General features: G+C 45.7%; 1 protein-coding gene across 3 annotated transcripts; it reads left to right on the top strand.

The window, feature by feature from the left end:
• The first annotated feature begins 48 nt into the window (after positions 1-48).
• SPSB1 (splA/ryanodine receptor domain and SOCS box containing 1) lies at positions 49-27,089 on the top strand. 3 transcript variants are annotated; one of them, XM_081955517.1, is made up of 3 exons: positions 49-274; positions 17,700-18,493; positions 25,100-27,089. In XM_081955517.1, exons 2-3 carry the CDS (start codon positions 17,800-17,802, stop codon positions 25,225-25,227), a joined length of 822 nt encoding a protein of 273 aa, XP_081811643.1. In that variant the 5' UTR covers positions 49-274; positions 17,700-17,799; the 3' UTR covers positions 25,228-27,089. The 3 variants fall into 3 exon arrangements, with proteins under 3 accessions (XP_081811643.1, XP_081811645.1, XP_081811644.1); XM_081955519.1 differs by lacking the exon at positions 49-274 and adding an exon at positions 514-627; XM_081955518.1 differs by lacking the exon at positions 49-274 and adding an exon at positions 1,642-1,793.
• The last annotated feature ends 765 nt before the right edge of the window (positions 27,090-27,854 follow it).

Below are 27,854 nucleotides of genomic sequence, written 5' to 3'. Positions count from 1 at the left end.
CCGGTCGCCCTTAAGAAGGAGGAGCAGAGCCGGAGCTGGGCGGCTTCGCGGCTCATGTGATGCGACGCGCTGCTATTAGAGCGGCTCGGCGCCCCCGCGGCGGACTCCGGCCTGCGGGCGAGCCGCGGGGCCGAATCTGCTGCGGGATTCTCACGACCCGGGTCCACCCGAACGCCAGACGCGCGTTAAAAGACCCAAAAAAGCGGGGTTCCGTCTGCAAGCCGGCCGGCCGGAGAGAGAGGAAGGGTATGCTCGGCGTCACAGCCCTGCGAAGGTGCGCAAAAATAACTCCCCGGGGTGGGGGGGTTCCATCAAACCGTATATAGAGTTGGAAGGGACCCTGGAGGTCATCTATTCCAACCCGCTGCCCAAGCAGGAGACCCTGCCTCGTTTCTGATCGGTGGCTGCGCTTTGCGACCTCTGATCCGGATTAAGGGAGTGGGGGAACTTCGCTTCCTTTTGCAGGTGGGGGGGAAGGGAGCAATTGGAGCCTTGGATCGCCGGCTTTGGATCGCGACTAAGTTTGCGCGCTCGCTTCTGCTGGGCTTGGCTTTGAAAGCGAAGGACGCCCCCCAATTTGGGGGTGCTGGATGAAAGGCCCGATGCCTCTTTGGCGAGCCCTGCAAGGTAGGCCTATGGGGAGGGGGCTTCTGCCCGGTTTCCCCGCCCCCCCAAACCTGCATTTTTTCCCCTTCCCAGCTTTGATCGTGCATCTGGAACAGCTTGCCTCCAGAAGTTGTGAATGCCCCAACACTGGAAGTCTTTAAGAAGATGTTGGATAGCCATTTGTCTGAAACGGTATAGGGTTTCCTGCCTAGGCAGGGGGTTGGACTAGAAGACCTCCAAGGTCCCTTCCAACTCTGTATTGTATTGTATCTTTCCCCTGCAAAAGCCGGTTTGAATCAAGCCCTGTTGTTGGGTGGCTGTGTGTGTGTGAGAGAGATGGGCTTACAAAATTAACCCCCATCCAGGGTTCACACAACCCTTGTGTTGAAACACACACACACCAAAGCCGGAGGAGGAACAAAGGGGGGGGGAGGGAGCAAGCCAAGTTTGGGCCATCATTGCCCTGTGACTTGGGCGTGTGCGAATCCACCCTGGAGGGTTTTGGTAGGGAGATGCAAGAGTTTGAAAATTCTGCAAAAAATAAAATAAAAATTCTGCACTTGGGCCTCGGAAGCTTTTTAAAGAGGGGGGCGGGGTGGATAAAGAGCTAAACTCCCCCTTTCTTTTGAGCTTGGAGCATCTTTTTTAGGGGCTTTAAAAAACAAAAGTTCTTGATATTCATTGAGCGAAAAGCTTATTTGCAATATTAGGGAAGGAGGGAGGTGAAAACCTGCCTGTTGTACCTTTGAATGAGTTTCCCCTCTTAAGGGAGCAATGGTCCTTGTTTGCACAACGTTGTCTTTTTGTTTGCTTTTGTTTGTTTGGGACCCTATTTTGGGTTTTTTTTCCCCTGGACTTTTGCTTCAGCAGCCCCTGCGAATAAAAGAAAAAAAGGGGGGGATATTTTCCCCCTAAAATCTGCAATCTCTGATCTGCTGCCTTTTCAGAAGCCATTAAAACCCTTTTTAAAAACAACAGCCTTGAAAGGCCTAATGGCTAGAATATTTGAAACAGAGGTGATACCCCTTTAAAGATACAACTGCTAATAATTAGCTTTTCCAGAGCTGCATAGTATATCGGTGACTAAGATAGGAAGTAGCAGGCCTGCAGTTTAAACCAGCCTCACCCATATACCCATATCACGGGTTTATAGCAACTTGCTGTGGCCGGTGCAATAACCCTGCAAGGTAGGCCGGTACGTTGTTTGTTTTTTTAAATAATGCAAAGTTACAAACAACTATTTGAAATGGGGAGCTGTTGAGCTGCTTGCTCATTTGGGAGCCTGCTCGTGATGGTTTATTCAGCAAACCACGATTGACAGCTGGGTGGATCTGTCTTGGCTTCTTTGTCAAATGATGGTTTGAAAAGTAGCTGTGGCTTGGTGTGATGGGTGCACTGATTGTGGTTAATTCAGTAACCTTGTGTGTGTGTGTGTTTTAAAAAAAATCTAGCCAGGTCTGCTTCTCTGATAAGCTATGTTCAGAATAAACAATGGTTTGCTGCGATGACTTGAACCTGACTTCTGTTTTAAAGCTGGCATTTGATTTATTTCCTAATATTTCCAATTTCTTATATATATATTTTAGGATGGGGTGGGATGGACGTAAGTGTTTTTTTTCCTTTGAGTTATTAAACTTACCTGTCTGACTTTTTGCTGGATCCCCTTGTGTACTACAATTTCCATCATTCCCAGCCAGTGGGACCCTCCTCTACTACAAGTTCCTACAGGTGGAAAAACTGCCCTCTTCATAGCACAACAGCAAAGACATTATTTTTTAAGTAAATCAGGAACCACAAGTGTTTATCAGCAAGAAACTCTGAATTAAGTTAGTTCCTGCTGCATGCTAAGCCATGGTTTGCAAAGGCAGCTAAATAAGCCACGATTGGCTTGTGGCCACATCCTCTGAGGGCCAAACAAGGGCCACATTGGTGGGGAGAGGTTCCCAGTCGCCTCTCTGCTAGGAGTCCCTGCTCCATCCTGTTTTGGAAGTGCGGAAAGAAAAGGTGGATTTTGATCCGTGTGCTGCAGAACTAAGTGGTAGGGAGGCTGAGGATAATGGATGCCAGGGAATGATGGGGGTTGGAGTCCTGGAGCACCAGGGCAGCTGGAATGCGGCCACTCAGGTTTTGGATGTTCTCCTTTTTAGAACCAAAACATGGATTAAAATGCAAAGTTTGTTGAGAGAGGATGGGCCGAGAAAATATCCTGCAAATCCAGATTGGCAAATCGCGTGTGGACGGAGGCATGCTGGTTTGGGAGTGGACAAAACTGGAGTTTAGGGGTTGTGTGGACTTTCCTGGGTTGTCTTCTAGACTTAGGGCCTGCATTTTGGCAAAACCAAAGGCGCAAATGCAATGGACGGATTTTTTTTTGCAAGGAACAGGTCTAGAAAATTGCAAATAATATTGGTGTAATTAAACAGTTTGAAAAGTAAAGCAGAAAAATGCATGTTTTTGGCCTAAATTGCATTGGGTAGACTCAGTAATGCCAAATTTTGGGATCTTGGCTACTGAAAGGTATGTGAACTACACCTCCCAGAATTCCCCAGGGGATTCAGGGATTCCCAGGGGGGAATTCTGGGAGTTGTAGTCCACACACCTTCGAGTTGCCAAGGTTAGGAAACTTAGCCATAATAACCCGCCAGTGGGTGCAACTTTTAAGTCAGGCGTCCTGATTTATTTAAGTTAGTCAACTGTCTTCTTATTTTTAATTGATATCTCTGCAATTGGGCAACCGACATAATGTTTTCTTAACAATGTTTGCAGCTTTCCTTGGAAGAATTGGATAGTTTAATTTTGGGAGGACTAATGACCCAGGCTCCTTGAGGTTTCAACCGGGCGGAATTTCAGCAGAAAATCATTTTAAAAATTGAAATTTGGGCGCGTTCTTTCCCAATTCTATTGTCGTCTTTAGTTTCTCAACTGTTTGCTGTTGTTGTATAACATCAAAACACAGTTATGCAATTATTATTTTTTTTGGATGGTATGTGGAGCGCTTGGTGTTTTGTTTTCCTTTTTTTTTCTGCTTTGGGAGGTGGCATTGCTTGGCTGAGTCGGTTTGAGGTTTTAAGGTCTGCCTGGCAGCTGGAAGTTTTGCTGAATAATTTGCCACCCTGCCCGTTTCCCCAAACAGCTGTTGGTCACCTGCCCCCAAAGGAAGCTGAAAAATCAAATTATTTCCATTTGGCTGGGAAGGCCAAACCCTTTCCCTATCCAACCTGATTTAAATGGGAACATGTGAACTCAGTAAACCAAGCCTGAATGCGAGGAAGCAAACCTAGGAATGGTAGTTTTGCAGCCACAGTAGGGAAATTAGAAGCAAGCTGTGATGCTAAAAAGTATAAATCCAGCATTAAACCAGATGTTGCTGGACTACATTTCCCAGCAGGCCTAGAAAGCATAGAAAGGATGCTGGAAGTTTTTGTTAGGTAACCTTGCATTCCTGGGGTGATCCTAGATTAGTGATGGCAAAACTTTTAGGGACCGAGTGCCCAAAACTGCAACCCAAAACCCACTTACAATACAATACAATAGCAGAGTTGGAAGGGACCTTGGAGGCCTTCTAGTCCAACCCCCTGCCTAGGCAGGAAACCCTATACCGTTTCAGGCAAATGGCTATCCAACATCATCTTAAAGACTTCCAGTGTTGGGGCATTCACAACTTCTGGAGGCAAGCTGTTCCACTGATTAATTGTTCTAACTGTCAGGAAATTTCTCCTCAGTTCTAAGTTGCTTCTTTCCTTGATTAGTTTCCACCCATTGCTTCTTGTTCTACCCTCAGGTGCCCTGGAGAATAGTTTGACTCCCTCTTCTTTGTGGCAACCCCTGAGATATTGGAACACTGCTATCATGTCTCCCCTAGTCCTTCTTTCTCTTAAGCTAAACATACCCAGTTCCTGCAACCGTTTTTCATATGTTTTAGTCTCTAGTCCCCTAATCATCTTTGTTGCTCTTCTCTGCACTCTTTCTAGAGTCTCCACATCTTTTTTACATCGTGGCGACCAGAACTGAATGCAGTATTCCAAGTGTGGCCTCACCAAGGCTTAATAAAGTGGCATCAACACTTCACGTGATCTTGATTCTATCCCTCTGTTGATGCAGCCTAGGACTTATTTATCACAAATAAATGACAGGACAAATTTAACCTGAATAATGAGGTTTTACCATTAAATTAATTTTGCATGCAGAGCAGGCTGATTCGTCCCTTAAAAATCAATCAGGATTCCATTCCTTTAGATGACGAATAAGCCAGGAATATAAGCAGGAATGTAGGAAGGTGGCCCTTGGAAATTAACTGGGTTGAGAAAGAGGCGATTAACATAAGGTTGTTATCTAATGGGAGGCAGAAATTTCCTAGGTGCGTTGGCAGGGTGTATTCTTTGGCAATGTTTAAAAGATGAAGTTGAGCTATGATTTTTTTTTTCAAAAAAATAAACAACCCTGGGTGTTAAGAATCTGGAGAATAGAAAAACCCTGGTGCTTTTTCCTTAACAGTTTTCCGCTTCCTCTTTTTTTTCCGTGAATGAGGCAGAGAAATTGAGCTCCACCCTAATCTGCTCCAGGTTTGTTTGTTTGTGAAAAATCTTCCTTTTGCAGTCACTAAGGACTAGCCTCTTGATTGAAAAATCAAAATAAACAATGGAGAGGGTGATCTTCCTGCATTTTGCAAGCAAAATTCAGCCTGGGTGGGGATGCCTCCCCCCCACTTTTTAAACATAAAGACATCCTGGGTTTGAAGTGAACATTGACAGTAAGAAGCAGGGAATAAATTATAAAAATGTTTACAGAGTAATAGAATCTAAAGGCGCCTTGGAGGTCCTCTAGTCTAGCCCCCCTGCTCAAGCAGGAAAAACCATATACCATTCTGGATAAAATGGTTGTCCGATCTCTTCTTAAAAAGCTTCCGGTAATGGAGCACCCACAATTTCTGGAGGCAAGTAGTTCCATTGGTTAATTGTTCTCCCCCTGCAAGGAAATGTCTCCTTATTGCTAGGTTGGTTCTCTCCTTGCTTAGTTTCCCTCCATTGCTTCTTGTCCTGCTTTCAGGTGCTGGACAAATGAGACAAGTAGAGCCAAGTATTGGTATTGGTTGTTTCCAGAAAGGAGCAAAAATAAAATAAAAAATGTGAATTTTGAATTGCTCGCACTTAAGAATTTACATCCATTTGTTTTTGAAATGCCTCAGAAAGCATAAAATAATGTATTAGTCACTTAATGCCATCCACACAACCTCCAAGTGTTCTGACAGTTAAGAGGCAGTAATAACTGAAGCAGTCATTTTTTATTTTTTATTTCGGAGGGGGGGGGGAATTCCATAAAAGAAATAATGAGGACTAGAAACTTCATTTTGACCTACGTAGCCAGACAAGGTAGGCATTTGCTTTCGGTGGTTAACATTTGAACACTTAGGAGTAAGCAACTGTGCCCAGGGAGTAGGCTTGCTCAGATCAAGAGCCCAAACTCTTGTTTGATGCAAGTGGAAATTAAACCATGATGCTTCTATTCCGTTTCATCCCCAAATCATTGCTTGGAGTGTTGGAAGACTGAGATGCATTTGATTTAAGTCCACATTTTCTCCTGCATCCTTTTTTCTTCTTCTTAATTTGATACGTAAGGTAAAGGTTCCCCTCGCGCATATGTGCTAGCCGTTCCCGACTTTAGGGGGCGGTGCACATCTCCGTTTCAAGGCCGAAGAGCCAGCGCTGTCCGAAGACGTCTCCGTGGTCATGTGACCGGTGTGACTTAACGCCAAAGGCGCACGGAACGCTGTTCCCTTCCCACCAAAGGTGGTTCCTATTTTCCTACTTGCATTTTTGACGTGCTTTAGAACTGCTAGGTTGGCAGAAGCTGGGAAAAAGTCACAGGAGCTCACTCTGTTACGCGGCGCTAGGGATTTGAACCGCCAAACTGCCCACCTATCTGATCGATAAGCTCAGCGCCTTAGCCACTGAGCCACCGCGTCCCTACATACTTGATATCTAGGAAAGTTCAAATCTAGAAAGTTTTATCTTCTTTTTTTTCTTTTCTTTTTGCCAACTCTTGTTGGCAGGTGTGAAGTAACCTGTGCCTTTATTTAAAATGCTACTAAGCGGGTTGAGGCTGCTTTTGATGTGCAAACACTTTTTTTAAAAAATTATGTAACTGAACTCTTGTGGTTAAGGTACCACAAGGTTCAGCTTTGAGTTTAAAAGGAGGGGGGGATTGTTTATGTTGAAAGAAGAGAATAGATTGAAATGATTGGAGATTAAAAAAGACCAAAGAAGATGGGGGAGGGGGAATAATTATTCTTCAGAAAGGGGGCAGAATACATACATGTATGTTTATTTTTTTCATACCATCTTTTTCTCTTATATGCATTTTACTGTATTGAAAGAATCTCAATATCTCTATATATGTATATGTATATCCATTCATCCATCCATCTATCATCATCCATCATCTACTGTCTGTCTATAATTATCTTCCTTTCCCCCTCTCACTGTCTGTCTCCCTGTCATCTATTCTCTATCATTCTTTCCCTCTTCCCTCCATCCTATCTATCATCATCATCCATCTGTCCTCTCTCTCTCCATTCCTTCCTTCCATTCTATCTATCTATAATTATCTTCCTTCCCCCCTCTCACTGTCTGTCTTCCTATCATCTATTGTCTATCTATCTATCTATCTATCTATCTATCTATCTATCTATCTATCTATCTATCTACATACATCATCTTCCATCATCTACTGTCTATAATTATCTTCCCCCCTCTCACTGTCTGTCTTCCTGTCATCTATTGTCTTATCATTATCTATCTATCTATCTATCTATCTATCTATCTATCTATCTATCTATCTATCTATCTATCTATCTATCTATCTATCTATCTATCTATCTATCTACATACATCATCTTCCATCATCTACTGTCTGTCTATAATTATCTTCCTTCCCCCCTCTCACTGTCTGTCTTCCTGTCATCTGTTGTCTGTCTATTATTCTCTTCGTTCCTTCCATCCTATCTATCTGTCTGTCTGTCTGTCTATCTATCTATCTATCTATCTATCTATCTATCTATCTATCTATCTATATACATACATCATCTTCCATCATCTACTGTCTATAATTATCTTCCTTCCCCCCTCTCACTGTCTGTCTTCCTGTCATCTATTGTCTTATCATTATCTATCTATCTATCTATCTATCTATCTATCTATCTATCTATCTATCTATCTATCTACATACATCATCTTCCATCATCTACTGTCTGTCTATAATTATCTTCCTTCCCCCCTCTCACTGTCTGTCTTCCTGTCATCTGTTGTCTGTCTATTATTCTCTTCGTTCCTTCCATCCTATCTATCTGTCTGTCTGTCTGTCTGTCTGTCTGTCTGTCTATCTATCTATCTATCTATCTATCTATCTATCTATCTATCTATCTAATCTATCATCATCATCCATCATCTACTGTCTGTATAGTTATTTTCCTTCCCCCCTCTCACCCTGTCTGTCTTCTCTCTCTCTCTCTCTCTCTCCCTTCCTTCCATTCTATCTATCTATAATTATCTTCCTTCACCCCCTCACTGTCTGTCTTCCTATCATCTATTGTCTGTCTGTCTATCATTCTCTCCCTCTTCCTTCCATCTAATCTATCATCATCCTCCATCATCTACTGTCTGTATAATTGTTTTCCCCCCCTCTCACCCTGACTGTCTTCTCTCTCTCTCTCTCTCCCTTCCTTCCGTTCTATCTATCTTTAATTATCTTCCTTCCCCCCTCTCACTGTCTGTCTTCCTATCATCTATTGTCTGTCTGTCTATCATTCTCTCCCTCTTCCTTCCTTCCATCCTATCTATCATCTATCTATCTATCTATCTATCTATCTATCTATCTATCTATCTATCTATCTATCTAATCTATCATCATCATCCATCATCTACTGTCTGTATAATTATTTTTCCTCCCCCTCTCACCCTGTCTGTCTTCTCTCTCTCTCTCTCCCTTCCGTTCTATCTATCTTTAATTATCTTCCTTCCCCCCTCTCACTGTCTGTCTTCCTATCATCTATTGTCTGTCTATCATTCTCTCTCTCTCTCTCTCTTCCTCCCACCCTATCTACCTACCTACCTACCACGTTTCTCCGAATATAAATCGTACCCCCCAAATTAAGCCCTAATGCTTATTTTGGCACCCAAAAAATATAAGACTGGGTCTTATTTTTGGAAAAAACATATGTGTTTGTGTTTCTTTGCACACGCACTAAACAAGGCAGCTGCTAAACCAGGTCTGGCCACATGCACAGAATGTTTACAACCTTGTTCAGCAAAAACCATCAGCCTGGGACCCAGAAAAGCAAGCAACACGTGCCCCATCATCCCCTGCCAAATCAGGTTTGCCCACGCATCCACACCTACCCTTGAAATATGGTTTAAGGGACTGATGTAGCGGGCTGCAGAATGTTGATAGGCAAATGGCTGGGTGTTATTGTGGCCTTCGCAAACGGGTAGCACACCATAACTTCCCACAGCTCCCAGGATGTCGGTGAGCGAGCCCAGCCACAAGAAGGCGCATGCCTCCAGGTGTGGGAGTGGGCAGGGAAACGCAGTGGTCAGGCTGAGAAACGAGAAGCAGATATTAGAAATAATAATTATTGATGGCAATCCTCTCCGTGTGTCAATACGCCTTAATACGGGACTCTATCCCATTAATTATCAAAGGAGGCCAACTGCATTGTTGCATAATGAAAAAATGGGGAATGAGAGGTAATATTAGGACATTATCCTGCTCCACCGCTGATGTTTCTAGTTTTAAAAGAGAGGTGGTGGTGGTGGTGGGAAGAACTTTAGACTTTAAGCCAGAGGTGATGGAGAACGCTGGCCCTTTTAGAACTTGCGGACTTCAACTCCCAGAATTCCTGAGCCCAGCAGGAATTCTGGGAGTTGAAGTCCACAAGTCATAAAAGGGCCCTCGTTCCCTAAATCAGTTTTAAGCCATGCGTCTCCATTTTGCACCTTGAAGAGGCCTGGACTTCAACTCCCAGAATTCCCTAGCCAGCCGATTGAAGCCAGGCGTCTCCATTTTGCACCTTGAAGAGGCCTGGACTTCAACTCTCAGAATTCCCTAGCCAGCCGATTGAAGCCATGCGTCTCCATTTTGCACCTTGAAGAGGCCTGGACTTCTACTCCCAGAATTCCCTAGCCAGCCGATTGAAGCCATGCTTCTCCATTTTGCACCTTGAAGAGGCCTGGACTTCAACTCCCAGAATTCCCTAGCCAGCCGATTGAAGCCATGCTTCTCCATTTTGCACCTTGAAGAGGCCTGGACTTCAACTCCCAGAATTCACTAGCCAGCCGATTGAAGCCATGCTTCTCCATTTTGCACCTTGAAGAGGCCTGGACTTCAACTCCCAGAATTCCCTAGCCAGCCGATTGAAGCCATGCTTCTCCATTTTGCACCTTGAAGAGGCCTGGACTTCAACTCCCAGAATTCCCCAGCCAGCCGATTGAAGCCATGCTTCTCCATTTTGCACCTTGAAGAGGCCTGGACTTCAACTCCCAGAATTCCCCAGCCAGCCGATTGAAGCCATGCTTCTCCATTTTGCACCTTGAAGAGGCCTGGACTTCAACTCCCAGAATTCCCCAGCCAGCCGATTGAAGCCATGCTTCTCCATTTTGCACCTTGAAGAGGCCTGGACTTCAACTCCCAGAATTCCCTAGCCAGCCGATTGAAGCCATGCTTCTCCATTTTGCACCTTGAAGAGGCCTGGACTTCAACTCCCAGAATTCCCTAGCCAGCCGATTGAAGCCATGCTTCTGCATTTTGTAACTTGAAGAGGCCTGGACTTCAGCTCCCAGAATTCCCTAGCTAGCCGAGAATTATTCTTTGCTTTTTGTAACTGGGGAACTTCTTGGCCTATTTCTTAGTCAATTATTTCCCCTCGATGTTTAAAAGCTGGTTTTGGGGTGCTGGTTACCCTGGGATTAAAAGCAGGGGAGGGGTGCATTTCTTTTCCTTTGCAAATGGATCCATTTGGGGAAGTTTAAAATTAGCACAGGTTTATTTGAAATCTGGAAAAGAAGGGAAGGGCTTGGTGACTTTAGAAGAGCCTGGCTTACGTTTCCCAGCATTCTTTACTGCTGGTAGGGGCTTGGGAGTTATAGTACAACACCTGGCCAGTGATGATGTGTGCAGTCGGGAAACTGAGGTGCCTGGACGTCAGGCAGGGGGAGGCACGTGGATGCAAAGAATGAAAAATGACAATATTTGGAAATAAATTAGCCAAAGGAAGGGCAGCAGCCCGTCCATCTGACAGACGTCTCTTTTGAACTTACGATTAAAAATACAGGTAGTTCTCGACTTACGACGCACTTGAGCCCAACATGTAGTGAGAAATGTGAGTTTGGCTCCGTCTTACGACTTCTCCTGCCATGTTCGTTACGCGAATCACTGCAGTTCTTAAAAACAGTCACCCCTTTCCATGTTTGCTTGGACAACGGTCCCGCTTAGCAACACAGATCGTGGGCTCCGTGGCGGTCGTAAGTCGAGGGCTACCTCTTTCAAAGTGCATCTGAGTCTTCCGGTGGGTTTGGCGTGCTCACCTGTTGGGCATTCTCCCCACCCCACCCCCAGTTTTTTGAGCTGCCTCCCTAAGACCCTACTCATTCAAGGAAATGAATTGCCAGTTCATCCTAAAAACATTGATAATTGGGGTTTGTTTTGCTGCCTGTTATAATTATTTGGATCTGTTTTTACGGCTGGGGAGGAAGCAACTTTGGACATGTGAGTGTGAGAACCAGACCTGAATTCTCTTCCCAAAGATTTGCACGGGGTATTAAAACAGCCAGCTCATGAGTCACCCTGATTCAACAGCCATTAACCCTCTCTTGGTTGGCTTTTCCCAGCCACGGAAAACCATCCTGCCTGGTTGGGCCTAGTGGAACTCCCTGCCACAAGAATGAGAATCCAGCTCTGGTTTTAAAAAGCCTCTTGGTTTGCCAAGAAGAGCATTAAGTGCAAGGCTCGGATATTAACACGTGTTGATACCACTTTATAATGCCTTGGTGAGGCCACACTTGGAATACGGCATCCAGTTTTGGTCGCCACGATGTAGAAAAGATGTGGAGACTCTAGAAAGAGTGCAGAGAAGAGCAACGAAGAGGATTGGGGGACTGGAGACTAAAACATATGAAGAACAGTTGCAGGAACTGGGCATGTCTAGCTTAAGAGAAAGAAGGACCAGGGGAGACATGATAGCAGTCTTCCAATATCTCAGAGGCTGCCCCAAAGAAGAGGGAGTCAAACTATTCTCCAAAGCACTTGAGGGTAGAACAAGAAGCAATGGGTGGAAACTAATCAAGAAGAGAAGCAACTTAGAACTGAAGAGAACTTTCCTGACAGTGAAAACAATCAGTGGAACAACTTGCCCTCCAGAAGTTGTGAATGCTCCAACACTGGACATTTCTAAGAAGACATTGGATAACCACTTGTCTGAAGTGGTGTAGGGTTTCCTGCCTAAGCAGGGGGTTGGACTAGAAGACCTCCAAGGTCCCTTCCAACTCTGTTACTGTATTGCATTATCTCAGCGGGAGCCGAAAACCAGTCCTTCCTTCCTTCCTTCCTTCCTTCCTTCCTTCCTTCCTTCCTTCCTTCCTTCCTTCGAGCTACCTACGAGGAAACCAGGTTTTATGGGACAAGCCAGCATCAAGGGGCAATCGCATATCTTTTCCCTCCGAATCAACAACTCAGCATCCCTGTTAGCGGAAACGCAGCTTGCAAACGTAATAAATCCAGGGCAGTTTTTCCTGACCCGTTTTGGTCTCTCCCCCCCCCCCCTCTATTTTTCCAAAGAACAGCCTGTTCGAAATAGAGGAAGGCTCAGTGGCGTTTTCGCTTCCTCTGGCATATTTTTCTCGGTCCGCAGCAATTCTTGCTTGTCTTCAGACCGCCTTCCCTGCATGTAGAAAGAGTCTCAGTCTCTCTCTCTCTCTCTCTCTCTCTCTCTCTCTCTCTCTCTCTCTCTCTCTCTCTCTCTCTCTCTCTCTCTCTCTCTCTCTCTCTCACTCAAAAAAAAAAGACAGCAAAAAACCTTGGCATAATCTTTTTGGCTGCAGGGAAGGAGAGCCTCGAAATTTGAATCGGGCTGCCCCCAAATTGTGTCTTTCTACGGCTAGAGGAGAAAAGATTTTTCCTCTTTCTTGGGACTTTGAAAACTTTTGTGTAACATAGTTTTCGGGTTTTTGACATCAGGGTGCTCATGCGTTTTCACTCCATACGGTTAGGATAGGATAGGATAGGATAGGATAGGATAGGATAGAATGTAGGATAGACAGAATAGAATAGAATAGAATAGAATAGAATTGAATAGAATAGAATAGAATAGAATAGAATAGAATACAATAGAATAGAATAGAATAATAGAAATAGAATGTAGGATAGACAGACTAGAATAGAGAATAGAATAGAATAGAATAAATAATAGAATAGAAATAGAATAGAAATAGAATAGAAATAGAATAGAGTTGGAAGGGACCTTGGAGGTCTTCTAGTCCAACCCGCTGCTTAGGCAGGAAACCCTACACCACTTCAGACAAATGGCTATCCAACATCTTCTTAAAGACTTCCAGTGTTGGAGCATTCACAACTTGTGGAGACAAGCTGTTCCACTGATTCATTGTTCTAACTGTCAGGAAATTTCTCCTCAATTCTAAGTTGCTTCTCTCCTTGATTAGTTTCCACCCATTGCTTCTTGTTCTACCCTCAGGTGCCTTGGAGAATAGCTTGACTCCCTTTTCTTTGTGGCAACCCCTGAGATATTGGAAGACTGCTATCATGTCTCCCCTAGTCCTTCTTTCTCTTAAGCTAAACATACCCAGTTCCTGCAACTGTTCTTCATATGTTTTAGTCTCCAGTCCCCTAATCCTCTTTGTTGCTCTTCTCTGCACTCTTTTCTAGAGTCTCCACATCTTTTTTACATCATGGAGACCAAAACTGAATGCAGTATTCCAAGTGTGGCCTTACCAAGGCATTATAAAGTGGTATTAACCCTTCACGTGATCTTGATTCTATCCCTCTGTTGATGCAGCCTAGAACTGGGTTGGCTTTTTTGGCAGCTGCTGCACACGGCTGGCTCCTATTTAAATGGTTGTCCACTAGGACTTCAAGATCCCTTTCACAGTTACTACTACTGAGCAAGGTACCACCTATACTGTACCTGTGCATTTCGTTTTTCTTGCCTAAATGTAGAATTTATTAGAACCTATATAGACCATATTCTTCTTTGTTTCATGCTTTCTCATTTTTACAATACATACATCTATATGCAATATTCCTAGCTCTCTCGCTGTCTATGCCATCTCTTTTCATTGTGTTTCTACGTTTTCCTTATACATTGATTTTACATCTCTTTTCAAGCCAGTTATACCACCTATTCCATATCTTGTAGTATTCTGTTTCCTCTCTCTCTCTCTCTCTTTATTCCATCGTTAAGTTTGTCCATTTCTAAGCATTCTAACACCTTTTTTTTAATGGTTTCTGCATTTGATGGAATGGTTTTTAGTTTCCAAGGTTGGGCATATGAAATTCTAGCAGCAGTGATTATACAAAGCATTAAATATTGGATATCCTTACTAATTTTTTTTTTTTTTTTGTTATTCCTAGTAGAAACTGCTCGGAGTTCATGTCCCTTCAGGGAGAGGGGGCGGTCTATAAATCTAATAAAACTTAACTTAAATAATAATAATAATAAATATTTATTTCTTAGCCGTACCCTCTCCCGAAGGACTCGGGGCGGCGTACAACAAAACATAGGAAATAAATATATCGACATACATATAACAAAACATATACCAAGACATATACACGACATATACAAGGAGGAGGTGAAGTGATAGATAAAAACAAGTAAAAACACAATGTTTAAAAACCCCTAAATAAATTGAATGCAATTAAAATACCCCAAATAAAAAAAACCGTCAGGAGCGATATAGTTGGATCAAAGTTGAGCCAGGCCAGCAACTTGAAAAAGGTGGGTCTTGAGCTTTACACGAAAGGAGCGGAGGTCAGAGGTATTCCTAATATCCGGAGGGAGGTCATTCCACAGGGCTGGGCCCGCCACAGAGAAGGCTCTAAACTCATGTCAATTTTTTGTTCTATTATTTCTTCGAAGCCATTTTTGAATTTTGGTCCAGAATTCTTTGGCTTTCGGACAGATCCACCACATATGATAGAAAATCCCCTGTTGGTGGTTACATTTCCAAAAGTTTAGAGATCTATTTGGGATTTGCCTGTAGGATTATTTTAAGGGTGCATCTGGCATCCAATCCTGCCCTTTTAAAACAGTTGCAAACTAAACGTTGCTAGGTGTGTGAATGCGTGCATCCCGAAACATATATATTTAATATGCCCTTGCATGAGATTAAATTACCGATTGTCCGTTTGATCCCTGCGGCGCATTTTTCCCAGCCTTAGGTTTTTATAGATACACACATCTGTGCGTGTTGTGTAAAAAAGCCTGAACACAAAATCTGATTCACACCCTCATTTTTTCTTTCTATGACTAACCAGTCTGCGGCTGGCAGGACTTCAGTGAGGCAGTTCATCTTTAAAACATGTTTCTTAGAAAACGAATTTGCACTCCTTCCGTTTTGGAAAAAAAAGGGGCTGGAAGATATATATATATATATTTTTCCCCTTGCTGCTTGTCCGATCCTGTGTTTGAATCCAGAGAATGTGAGTTCACCACAATTTGGGAAGCAAGAGAGGGATTGAGTTGAAATAAGAGAATAACAAGAGTTGGAAGGGACCTTGGAGGTCTTCTAGTCCAACCCCCTGCTCAAGTAGGAAACCCCATTGAATTCCACACAAATGGTTGTCCAATCTCTTCTTGAAAACTTCCAGTGGTGGAGCATTCACAACTTCTGGTGGCAAGTTGTTCCACTGGTTAATTGTTCTAACTATCAGGAAATTTCTCCTTAGTTCTAGGTTGCTTCTCTCCTTGATTAGTTTCCACCCATTGCTTCTTGTTTTGCCCTCAGGTGCTTTGGAGAATAGTTTGACTTCCTCTTCTTTGGGGCAGCCCTTGAGATATTGGAACAATGCTATCATGTCTCCCCTAGTCCTTCTTTTCATTCAACTAGACATACCCAGTTTCTGCAACCGTTCTTCATATGTTTTAGCCTCCAGTCCCCTAATCCTCTTTGTTGCTCTTCTCTGCACTCTTTCTAGAGTCTCCACATCTTTTTTATGATGTGACCAAAACTGGATGCCGTATTCCAAGTGTGGATTACCAATAAAACGGTACAAATAAATGCTTGCTTCTCATCGGGAAGAAGCTCCAAAAATATTTTTCCTTCCCAGTGGGAGGTACTTGTAGCATGTGCAGAGAGCATCTTGGTTGGAGACAGGGGCAGGGTGGTCTATACCAAGGAAACCGAAACGTCTCAAGATGGAAGAACGTGGCATGGAGATCAAACCAGTGGTGAAATTCAATTTCTTTACCACCGGTTTGGTGGGTGTGGTGTGGCTTGGTGGGCGTGGCAGTTAAGGAGACTGCAAAATCTCCATTCCCTCCCCACTCCAGGGGAAGGATACTGCAAAATCTCCATTCCTTCCCCACTCCAGGGGAAGGATACTGCAAAATCCCCGTTTCCCTCCCCACTCCAGGGGAAGGATACTGCAAAATCTCATTTCCCTCTCCACTCCAGGGGAAGGATACTGCAAAATCCCCATTCCCGCCCCACTCCAGGAGAAGGATACTGCAAAATCTCATTTCCCTCTCCACTCCAGGGGAAGGATACTGCAAAATCTCCATTCCCTCCCCACTCCAGGGGAAGGATACTGCAAAATCTCCATTCCCTCCCCACTCCAGGGGAACGATACTGCAAAATCCCCATTCCCTCCCCACTCCAGGGGAAAGATACTGCAAAATCCCCATTCCCTGCCCACTCCAGGGGAAAGATACTGCAAAATCCCCATTCCCACCTCACTCCAGGGGAAGGATACTGCAAAATCCCAGTTTCTCTCCCAACTCCAGGGGAAAGATATTGCAAAATCTCCATTCCCTCCCCACTCCAGGGGAAGGATACTGCAAAATCCCCATTCCCTCCCCACTCCAGGGGAAGGATACTGCAAAATCCCCATTCCCTCCCTACTCCAGGGGAAGGATACTGCGAAATCTCCATTCCCTCCCCACTCCAAGGGAAGGATACTGCAAAATCTCCATTCCCTCCCCACTCCAGGGGAGGGATACTGCGAAATCTCCATTCCCTCCCCACTCCAGGGGAAGGATACTGCGAAATCTCCATTCCCTTCCCACTCCAGGGAAAAGATACTGCAAAATCCCCATTCCCTCCCCACTCCAGGGGAGGGATACTGCGAAATCTCCATTCCCTCCCCACTCCAGGGGAAGGATACTGCGAAATCTCCATTCCCTCCCCACTCCAGGGAAGGGATACTGCGAAATCTCTATTCCCTTCCCACTCCAGGGAAAAGATACTGCAAAATCCCCATTCCCTCCCAACTCCAGGGGAAGGATACTGCAAAATCTCCGTTCCCTCCCAATCAGCTGGGATGTTATTTGCTGGTTCTCTTAACTACTCAAAATTTCTGCTACCGGTTCTCCAGAACCTGTCAGAACCTACTGGATTTCCCCCATGGATCGAACCATCCTCTCCGGGCGGAAGTGGGAATCGTGCGAGGGTAGGTCCTTCAATTCAGATGTATTTCGACCACCACCCCCAGTTGAAAGCCATACTTCTCCATCCTCCTGGAAGAAGGGGATGATGGGGCTCGTAGTCCAGAGCCACCTCTGTTTTCCCCCTTCTTCTTCCCAGCGGGGATGAACGCAGCTCTTGGTTCTTTGGAACCTGGCCTGAAAGGCATTCACCTTGGAACACCTGGAGGCTTCCGATGGATGACGGAGCCAGATGTTCCATTCTGTTAAGGCCTGTTGTCTTCTCCTTTTCATCCCAGGATCGCTGCTGCTGCTGGTAGTGGGGAAAACACCTGTCTTTCTCGGCTCTTCCCAGAGGTACCGCCACGCCCCGAAACGCTCTCCTCGCCAAGCCGTCAATTTGAAGGTTTAACTCTGCCCCTTGTTTTTCTTTCCACCCAATTAGGTGCTGTTGACCGCCGCCGTCCGCAGCGACATCTGCGCGAGGTCTCGGAGCAGCAGGCTGACCCCCCGGATGCCCATCGCCGAGCGGCGGGCCTTGAACCATGGGTCAAAAAGTGACAGGGGGTTTCAAAACGGTGGACATGCGGGATGCGGTGTGCCGGCCGTTGAAGCCGGAACTCCAAGGTCTGGATTACAACAAGCCGGCTCGGCTGGACCTCCTGCTGGACATGCCGGCTGTCTCCTATGACGTCCAGCTGCTCCATTCGTGGAACAACGACGACCGCTCGCTCAACGTCTTCGTGAAGGAGGACAACAAGTTGACTTTTCACCGGCATCCGGTGGCCCAGAGTACCGACGCCATCCGGGGCAAAGTGGGCTACACCCGTGGGCTCCACATCTGGCAGATCACCTGGGCCATGAGGCAGCGGGGGACCCACGCCGTGGTGGGCGTGGCCACGGCCGAGGCCCCCTTGCACTCAGTGGGCTACACCACCCTCATCGGGAACAACCTCGAGTCCTGGGGCTGGGACCTGGGGCGCAACCGGCTCTACCACGACGGGAAGAACCAAGCCAGCAAGACCTATCCGCCGTTTCTGGAGACTGACGAGACCTTCATCGTGCCGGATTCGTTCTTGGTGGTGCTGGACATGGATGACGGTACTCTCAGCTTCATCGTGGACGGACAGTACATGGGAGTGGCCTTCCGGGGGCTGAAAGGGAAAAAGCTCTACCCCGTGGTGAGCGCCGTATGGGGCCACTGTGAAATCCAGATGCGATACTTGAACGGCCTCGACCGTAAGTCTCTTTTATTTTTCGCGGCCTTCTGTGGTCAACCTTCTTAGGAATGTCCTTCAAATGTTGGCCTCTTGTTGTTGAGGGTAATTCAATTCGTTATTTCTCACACATACCCCTTTTAACCTCTTTTCCCACCCCAAAGGAGGCTGCCTGTTGCTTCTCTGCGTGAGGTCTTGTCCCCTGCTACAGGTAACGACCACCTCTGAGCGCAAAATTTCGGTTGCTGTGCGAGGCCATGGTTAAGTGAGCTTGGCTCCATTTCAACGACCATTCTCGCCCTGGTGGTTAAGTGAGGAATCTAAGCTTCCCCCTTGCGTTGGCTGGTCAGAAAGGTCGTAGAAGGGGAGTGCGTGACGCACCCGTCATAAGTACATGCCAGTTGCCACGCCTCTGAATTTTGATCACGTGTCTGTGGGAATGCTGCAACAGTGTTAAGTGGCAAAGCGGTCCTAAGTCACTTCAACTTCAAACCCTCTCTAAATGAACTGTTGAGGAATTTCTTTGCTGATCTAGGCGTCCCGAGAGCCCCGAAGCAAACTCCTTGCCCCAACAAAAACCCCTTTTATTAATTGACTGTGAATTCTGCTCATTCACATCCAGCAAAGTCTTTCCAGGGAGGATATACGGTCACAGACCTTATCTGGCTTGGAGAGCTGCCAGGCCAGAACTTGGCAAGGAGCCTCGGAGAGTCACCAACCAATGAAGCGAACTAATGGTCTCCTGCAAGCTCCACTCCCCTTTCGCTCCTCTTTTATTCCCTCTGGGAGGGGCCATTCATCGTCCACCTGTGGCCTCACTCCCAAGTCGACCCTTGTTCCTTAGCTGTTCCCTTTGTCTGGCCACTCTGCGCATGCGCACACTGGGAACAGGCTCCAGCTGTTCTTCTGCCTCACTGATGTCTGACTCCAAAGGCAGCTGATAACTGTCAGATGGCCCTGGCCCCCTCTCTGCCTCCGACACAGAGCCCTCATCAGAGCCTTCCCCAGACTCCAGGACTGGCCCATCTTCCTCCCCAACCTCCTCACTGTCCGAATCTGCTGCCAGCTCCACTGACAGGCCACCACACTTTCTGTACTCCCCTTTCCAACAATCTTTTATTTATTTATCTGACTGGTTCTCTGCCCACCTCTCATCCTTTCACACACACTGGATGCAATGGGCTTCTGGTGTAACTTCTGAGGAAACCCCGAACGGTCTGTGCTTCTTTGCAAACCGGGGCTCCCCATTTTCACAGGAGGATTGAAGCCAGTTTCTCTGAGAAGAGGGGACACAAAGAAATGGGCTTTCTAAAAAAAAATCCTGGCACCTTTTGTGTTGTTGTTGTTTTAATGAAGACACGGCAGACGGTGTTGGCTTATCTGGAAGCAGACAGTTAAATTCCGGTTAATGACAAAGGGTTTTAAGACAGGTTGCTGAATCATAATTCTCCAGAATCTGTCTGGGTGGGTTGTTGTTTTTTTTGCATTTGTCTGTCTCTCCTCTAATTCCTAGTGGGTGGCACAATTTGGATCAGCTGGCTTAGCCAACCCCCAGGTGGGTTTTATTATCCTTTGCAAATGGCGATATTTTTTTTGGCAGAGGAAATGGAACAGCCTTGGGTTTTCTCCAAATCCTGGATAGTAGGGAAAGGATTTCCTCTCTTCCCAGGGGGTGAAACACCCAGAAAGGGGGCACAGGGAGAATTTGGGGTGGGTGGGTTGTAGCTTGAGATTTGCATCCTCAAGCGAAGTCTACAGAGGTAGCCAGATTCGCTTAACAACAGTAGGGATTCCCTTAAGCGAGGCAAAAAAGGTGATAAAATGCAGCAAAACCCCACAGCTGCCTTGCTTTAGCCATTAAGCAGATTTTGAGCTCTCTCGTTTATTGTCATTGCACCTTGCACAACGAAATTAAATGCAATGCAATACAATACAATACAATACAATACAATACAATACAATAATATGCAATGCAATACAATACAATACAATACAATACAATACAATAGTAGAGTTGGAAGGGACCTTGGAGGCCTTCTAGTCCAACCCCCTGCCTAGGCAGGAAACCCTATACCGTTTCAGACAGATGGCTATCCAACATCTTCTTAAAGACTTCCAGTGTTGGGGCATTCACAACTTCTGGAGGCAACTTCTGTTCCACTGATTAATTGTTCTAACTGTCAGGAAGTTTCTCCTCAGTTCTAAGTTGCTTCTCTCCTTGATTAGTTTCCACCCATTGCTTCTTGTTCTACCCTCAGCTGCCTTGGAGAATAGTTTGACCCTCTTCTTTGGGGCAACCCCTGAGATATTGGAAGACTGCTATCATGTCTCCCCTAGTCCTTCTTTTCATTAAACTAGACATACCCAGTTCCTGCAACCGTTCTTCATATGTTTTAGTCTCCAGTCCCCTAATCCTCTTTGTTGCTCTTCTCTGCACTCTTTCTAGAGTCTCCACATCTTTTCTACATCGTGGCGACCAAAACTGAATGCCGTATTCCAAGTGTGGCCTTACCAAGGCCTTATAAAGTAGTATTAACCCTTCACGTGATCTTGATTCTATCCCTCTGTTGATGCAGCCTAGAACTGTGTTGGCTTTTTTGGCAGCTGCTGCACACGGCTGGCTCATATTTAAATGGTTGTCCACTAGAACTCCAAGATCCCATCTTCAGCGTACTTTATACATAAAACAAAAACACAACTCCTTCACATTCTATACAATTGAATTGAAACCCCCGGCATTGCATTCATATTGCACTATACAGTAGAATTCAGTATAGTTACTGCCCAGGGGTAAAAGCCGTTTTTCAGCCTATTTGCCCTTGTTTTTATTGCCCTGTACCGGCTGCCAGCTGGTTATAGTTCAAAAAAAAAGGGGAGCCCAGAATGAGATGGGTCTTTAAGGATATTTTGAACTTTCTTAAGGCAGCGGGAGCTATAAAGCTCTTCTAAAGAGGGGAGAGGGGCAATCCATGATCCTCTGGGCAATGACGTCGACCCTCTGGAGTGCTGCCCTATCCGCCCCTGTGCAATTGGCAAACCATACACAGGTGCAGTAAGTTAAAATATTCTCTACAGTGTGATCGTAAGTGATGATTTCTAAATGGAATTTCAGGCAGAAAAGTTAGGGAAATATTCTCCCACGGGCTTTTCCAAATCCTTCATTCAGAACTACTGAATCCGGGAGATTTGACGGTACTTTTTCAGCCCTGCTTGTTGTCCACTGGGGGAACAAGGCGGGGTAGGGGGGAGGCCATTGTGGGTGCCCGATTCTGCCATACACAAAAATGCCTACCCAATGTTTTCCCGTGCCGCTTAGCTGTGGCACACGATTGAGGCTTTTGGCATTGGCAGCCAACTTTGGAAAAAATCTGCCTGAGGAGGAAACAGCAGCTGGGAGAAATAAGTCACTGCAGAAATAAAAGGCTTAATTGCCAATATTTCTGACGTTTTCTTGCAGGTGCTGCTTTTAAGCGGGATGAGTAAGGCAAACTTTAGTCAACAGGATGAGACTTTTCTCAGGCATGAGAAGGTCGAAATTGGCCTCTTGCTAATTTTCCCTCCTGACTCCGCTAAATCTCCAACTCGATCTGATAGACAAAACTTTACTTACCAGATAGAGCTGCCTTCCACCTCTTATCATCTTAGCTCACTTTGCAGGGTGGATAAAAATCAATGATTTTTAAAATGAAAAATCAGATTATTATTTTTTTTTAAAAAAAGTTAAATCGGATTTTTGCTTTTAAATTTAAGTTGGATTTTTTTAAAAAAAAATCAAAATCGTTTTCATAAAATGCTTTTGGAGTAAAAATCTATCTAAGGATCGTTTCCTGTTTAAGATACATTCATAATTTTGTTTATTCAGCATGAAATGGAGCTTAGTTATGTAGCACGAGACTGTATGTCTTCATAAACGACTTTTAAAATGAAGGAATAGAAGGGAAACTTACCAAATTTGCAGAAGATGCTAAGCTAGATGATAGGGTCAAGTTCTAGAAGGATCTGGACAGGCCTGAACCCTGGGCCCTATCTAACAACATGAAATTCAATGTAGAGAAAAGTAAAGTCCTACACTTAAGTAAGAAAACCCAAAAGGACACATATAAACTGGGTGAAACCAGGCTTAATAGCAGCGACTGGGAGAGGGATCTTGGAGTCTTAGTGGACAACCAGCTAAACATGAGCCAGGAGTGTGCAGCAGCAGCCAAAAAAGCCAATGCAATCCCAAGTTGCATTAACGGAGGGATACAAGCAAGATCAAGTGAAGTACTAATATCGATAAAGCCTTAGTAAGGCCACACCTAGAGTACTGCATCCAGTTTTGGTCACCACACTATAAAAAAAGATGTTGAGACTCTAGAAAAAGTGCAGAGAAGAGCAACCAGGATGACGAGTGGACTGGAGGCTAAAACATACGATGGACGGTTGCAGGAACTGGGCCTGGCTAGTCTAGTGAAGAGAAGGACCAGGGGAGGCAGGAGAGCAGTCTTCCAATATTTGAGGGGCTGCCACAGAGAGGAGGGGGGTCAAGTTATTTTTCCAAAGCACCTGAAGGCCAGACAAGGAATAATTGATGGAAACTGACCAAGGAAAGATTCAACCTGGAAATAAGGAGGAACTATCTGACAGAGAGAACAATCAACCCATGGAACAGAAGTTGCCTTCGGAAGTTGTGGGAGCTTCATCACTTGAGTCTTTCAAGAAGAGACTGGACTGCCATTTGTCAGAAATGGTGTAGGGCTGTGATGGCGAACCTATGGCACGCGAGCCACAAGTGGCACGCGGAGCCATTTGTCAGGGCACGCGAGGCGCTGCCCTGTCAGCTGGCCAGCACGCATGTGCGCGCTGGCCAGCTGAATTCACCTTTTTAAAAGCTATTATTCGCCTTTCCCAGGCTCCAGAGGCTTTATAGGAGCCTGGGGAGGGCGAAAAGAGCCTCCCCCGCCCCCCCGGAGGCTTCAGGGACCGTCCCTGAAGCCTTCGGAACGCTTAAAACCACCCTCCGAGCAAACCGGACTTCCGGGTTGCTCGGAGGGTGGTTTTAAGCATTCCGAAGGCTTCAGGGACCGTCCGAGGCTTCCCTGATGCCTTCGGAGCACTTAAAACCACCCTCCGAGCAACCCGGAAGTCACTTCCGGTTTGCTCGGAGGGTGGTTTTAAGCGCTCCGAAGGCTTCAGGGACCGTCCGAGGCTTCCCTGATGCCTTGGGAGCGCTTAAAACGACCCTCCGAGCAACCCGGAAGTCACTTCCGGTTTGCTCGGAGGGTGGTTTTAAGCGCTCCGAAGGCTTCAGGGACCGTCCGAGGCTTCCCTGATGCCTTGGGAGCGCTTAAAACGACCCTCCGAGCAACCCGGAAGTCACTTCCGGTTTGCTCGGAGCGTGGTTTTAAGCGCTCCGAAGGCTTCAGGGACCGTCCGAGGGGGTCGGGGGAGGGTCATTTCGCCCTCCCCAGTCTCCTATAAAGCCCCTGGAGCCTGGGGAGGGCAAAAAAACATGTAAAAATGGGGGGGGTTGCGCGTTGTGCGCGCATGCGCGCTGGGGGGGTCGCGCGTTGCATTATGGGTGCGGCACGCCCGCACTCGACCCCCCTGCGCTCCCCCCACTTGTGGCACGCGAGCCAAAAAAGGTTTGCCATCACTGGTGTAGGGTCTCCTGCTTGAGCGGGGGGGGGGTTGGACTAGATGACCTATAAGGTCCCTTCCAACTCTGTTAATCTGTTTAATCTGTATATTCTGCAATATTGGGACTGGAGGAGGGAGGGGCTGACGTCTTGGAGCTCCAAGATTGCTGTCAATATCTCAGCTGCTGGATGGTCCTTTTGAACCTAAACCGTCCCGTAGAGATGGTGATAGAGAAGGGCACGTCCTACTGATCTCAGGGACATCGCAAAGTCCCTGATTGATCCAGGAGAAGCTCTTTTTTCCGGCAATAAGAGAAGCAGCCATTAAGGTGCAGAAGATTGGGACAGCCCCTGAACAGAAGAAAAGCAGGAGATTTTGATTTGGGCTTGATTTAAATCAAATCCACCTGCCGCTTTGAAAGGCGGAGATTTGTGAGGAGACTCCCAAGGAGGAGGGGAGGTGATCGATTCCTCCTGGCAACCTAGAGGTTTTCTGGGTCTAGCAGAGGAGGGATTTGGGATAATTTTAGAGGGGAAAAAATGCATTTCTCAACAGGAACTCTTCTCAATTGGCAATTTGATGTTGTGCTAACGAATGTCAGCATTTATCAATCGCAGCACCTTTAAAAAGATGTGGACTTCAATTCCCAGAATTCCCTTTCCAAGAGGTGAGGACTTCAACTCCCAGAATTCTGCGTGCTGGCTAGGGAATTCTGGGAGTTGAAGTCCAGACATCTTAAAGGTGCTGAGATTGAGAAACACGAGCCTAGATCGAAGCCAGTCCCATTCCAGCAAATTAAATGAAGAATTTTGCCTCTGCGGTCAATTGTAATCTTAAATGAGCACAGCCATTTTGTACGAATGTTGTCCGTTTTCAGTAACATCCGGCATACAGCTGGGCTCGCTGAAAGTGCTCGATGTGTCTGTGCAGCTAAACGGCTGGTTGAATTTGGACTGTTCTTAGTTCCAGGTCTGTAAACGTGCTAATTTTGGATCTGTTTCCCTTTTAGCTGAACCTTTACCGCTGATGGACCTGTGCCGGCGTTCGGTGCGCCTCGCTTTGGGCAAGAACCGGCTGGGTGAGATTTCTACGCTGCCTTTGCCAAAATCTCTCAAAAATTACCTTCTTTACCAATGACACCTCTTGAACACCGGAAGGACAGACCTCTTGCAGGAGCGAATTTCTGTTGGATTCGTTGAGTCAAAATCTTGGGGGCCTCGTCATCTGCTCCATCCCTGGGCCACGCCGCAAGCAGAAAATCTCGTTTTCCAAATCACATCCTAGCGGGATTTTTTTCCAGAAAACATTCCAGCCAAACGTTTCTGCATTCTCGTTTGAATTTCCCGCTCGTCCGTCAACCATGAAAGGAGGCCGGTCCTGTGGATTTTTGTGGAGCCGGGGACGGCTCCACGGCTCGCCCATCTTGGAGAATGGCGCAGGTGCAAGCGTCGGACAACGGGCTCAACTTTTGGATGCGGGGAAAGGGAGGAGGCCTGCACACAGAATCAGACTGGTGGCCTTGAGGGGGACGCAAGCCACTGCTGGAGCTCTCCTTCCACATCGGGCCTTCGGCCGTATTTTACCCTGCCTTCACCACCGTGCCTTGGTGCCCCCATCAAATCGCCCGGCCTCACTGCTGCATGGCTCACCCTCCCATCTCTTGCTGGAGAAAATACTTGAAATGAAAATTGGGTGGGGGGGATGTAAAGATCATTTGGAAGGGTGGAGGGCTGGGAGGGTGGGATGCCCTAAGCATCCCCTCTACCCCCGGCTAAAAACCATTTTACTTCATTCGTCCTTGCCAGGGATGGAGGGATGGACAAGTGGGGATTCCACCTACAGAGCTGGCTGGGAATTTGGGGTGCCAGAAACCTCAGACTCCAATGGGGGAGGGTCTTTCCATTGTGGGGAAGGTGGTTAAGCCGGCTAGCCAAGTCCCAACATGGATTCCTTGTTTGCGACCGGATTAAAATGCCATTTATAGTCAGGCTCAAATTCAGTGGCTGACCCACAATACAGTTTGGGAGTGGGGGCATTTCAGGAGAGCGCCCCGCGCCCCTTCCTCCCCCCCCCCCCCCGTGTGATAATCTAGACTAGCAAATATCCTTGATCCAACCAGCAGGGGGGGAAAACATTTATTTTCGATACTGCCTTCCAAGGGATTTGATTTGCACATATTTTATTAACCTTAAATGGAGGTGGGGAAAGCATTTGTGTGTTGTTGTTGGTTTTTTTTGTCCCACCCACCCAATTTGGTCTACAGGTGTGTTCTTTTTGTTTGATGTGTGCTTGGTATTCGGAGGGGGAAATGTTAATATATAGATACGGTGTGCGTGTGTATATGTATATACATTTTGCATTGTTTTGAATGTTAAAAGCGCCGGATTGTTGTGGTTGTTTTTTCGTTGTTGATGTTTTTAAGTCATGCTGCTGTAGAGAAATTGTAGTTAAGTTTTTTTTTAAACGAAGAAGAGACAAATAGACTAGGTGGTTATTTTTTGTGTTTTTTGTTTTAAGCACACAACTTGGTGCCAAAGTTAGTTAGTTTTGGGAGGCGATCTTTGTGCGTGTCTCTTACTTTATTATTATTGTTATTATTATTATTATTATTTTTTAAAGCGAAGAGTAAAACCAAAAACTGTTTTCAAGTGGAACACTTTAAAAATAATTGCACATCAAAGGATTTTAATGTGTGCAGAGCCAAGCATTTTTAATCGTCTTTCGTCCCCGTTTTTTTCCCACTCACACCAGAATTCAGGCACGTAGGTGATTTCTTTCTATCTTTTTTTTTTTTTATCTTCAATATTTCATTTCCCCTTCCTTCCTTTATTTTGGTTCACGTCGTTGGTGTGACTGGCTTGTTCAATTGTTTTCTTTTTTAAAAAAAAAACCCTCTCACTGGTTTATCTCCCCCCCGCCCTCTTCCCTTTTGTGGATTGTAGATGATTAGGTCCCCGATGAAAGCGAAAGAGAACGAAAATAAAAATTTATTAATAGTACACGTCTGTGGCTGTCAATCTCGCCAACCGGCTTATGAATCTTGAGTGACACATTTTCCATTCAAAATAAAATCTCTGGAGCTGGATTTTGCTGGGAGACAGGGAGGGACGGGGTTGTTTCCAATGACTAAATGATGAAAATATGATTTGCGCATTCGGAGAAAGAAAGAGAGAGAAAGGAAAGAAAGAAGGAAGGAAAGGAAAGAAAGAAAGAAGGAAGGGAAAGAAGGAAGGAAGGAAGGAAAGGAAAGGAAAGAAGGAAGGAAGGAAAGGAAAGAAAGCAGGAAGGAAGGAAGGAAAGAGAGAGAAAAAGAAAAAAGAAAGAGAAGAAAGAAAGAAGGAGGAAGGAAGAAGAAAGAAAAAAAGAAAGAAAAAAAGAAAAAGAAGAAAAAAGAAGGAAGGGAGGAGGGAGGGAGGGAGGAAAGAAGGAAAGAAAGCAGGAAGGAAGGAAGGAGAGAGAGAGAAAAAGAAAAAAGAAAGAGAAGAAAGAAGGAAGAAAGAAAGAAGGAGGAAGAAAAGAAAGAAAAAAGAAAAAGAAGAAAGGGAGGAAGGAAGGGAGGAGGGAGGGAGGGAGGAAAGAAGGAAGGAAAGAAAAAGAAGGAAGGAAAGAAAGGAAAGATGGAAGTTTGTTTAAAGATGACAGTTCCATCGCTGAGATTGGATTGTTTCTCCGGGTAGTCCTCGACTTACCACAGTTCATTTAGCGACCATTCAGAGTTACGACCTACGACCGTTTTTCACACTTACGACCCTTGCAGTATCCCC

Source organism: Natrix helvetica (genome assembly GCF_964273705.1).
Source record: "Natrix helvetica genome assembly, chromosome: 5".
In the NCBI taxonomy this organism is placed as follows: domain Eukaryota; kingdom Metazoa; phylum Chordata; class Lepidosauria; order Squamata; family Natricidae; genus Natrix; species Natrix helvetica.
Note: the sequence above shows the minus strand (reverse complement) of the source record. Positions and strands in the feature narration are given on the sequence as shown.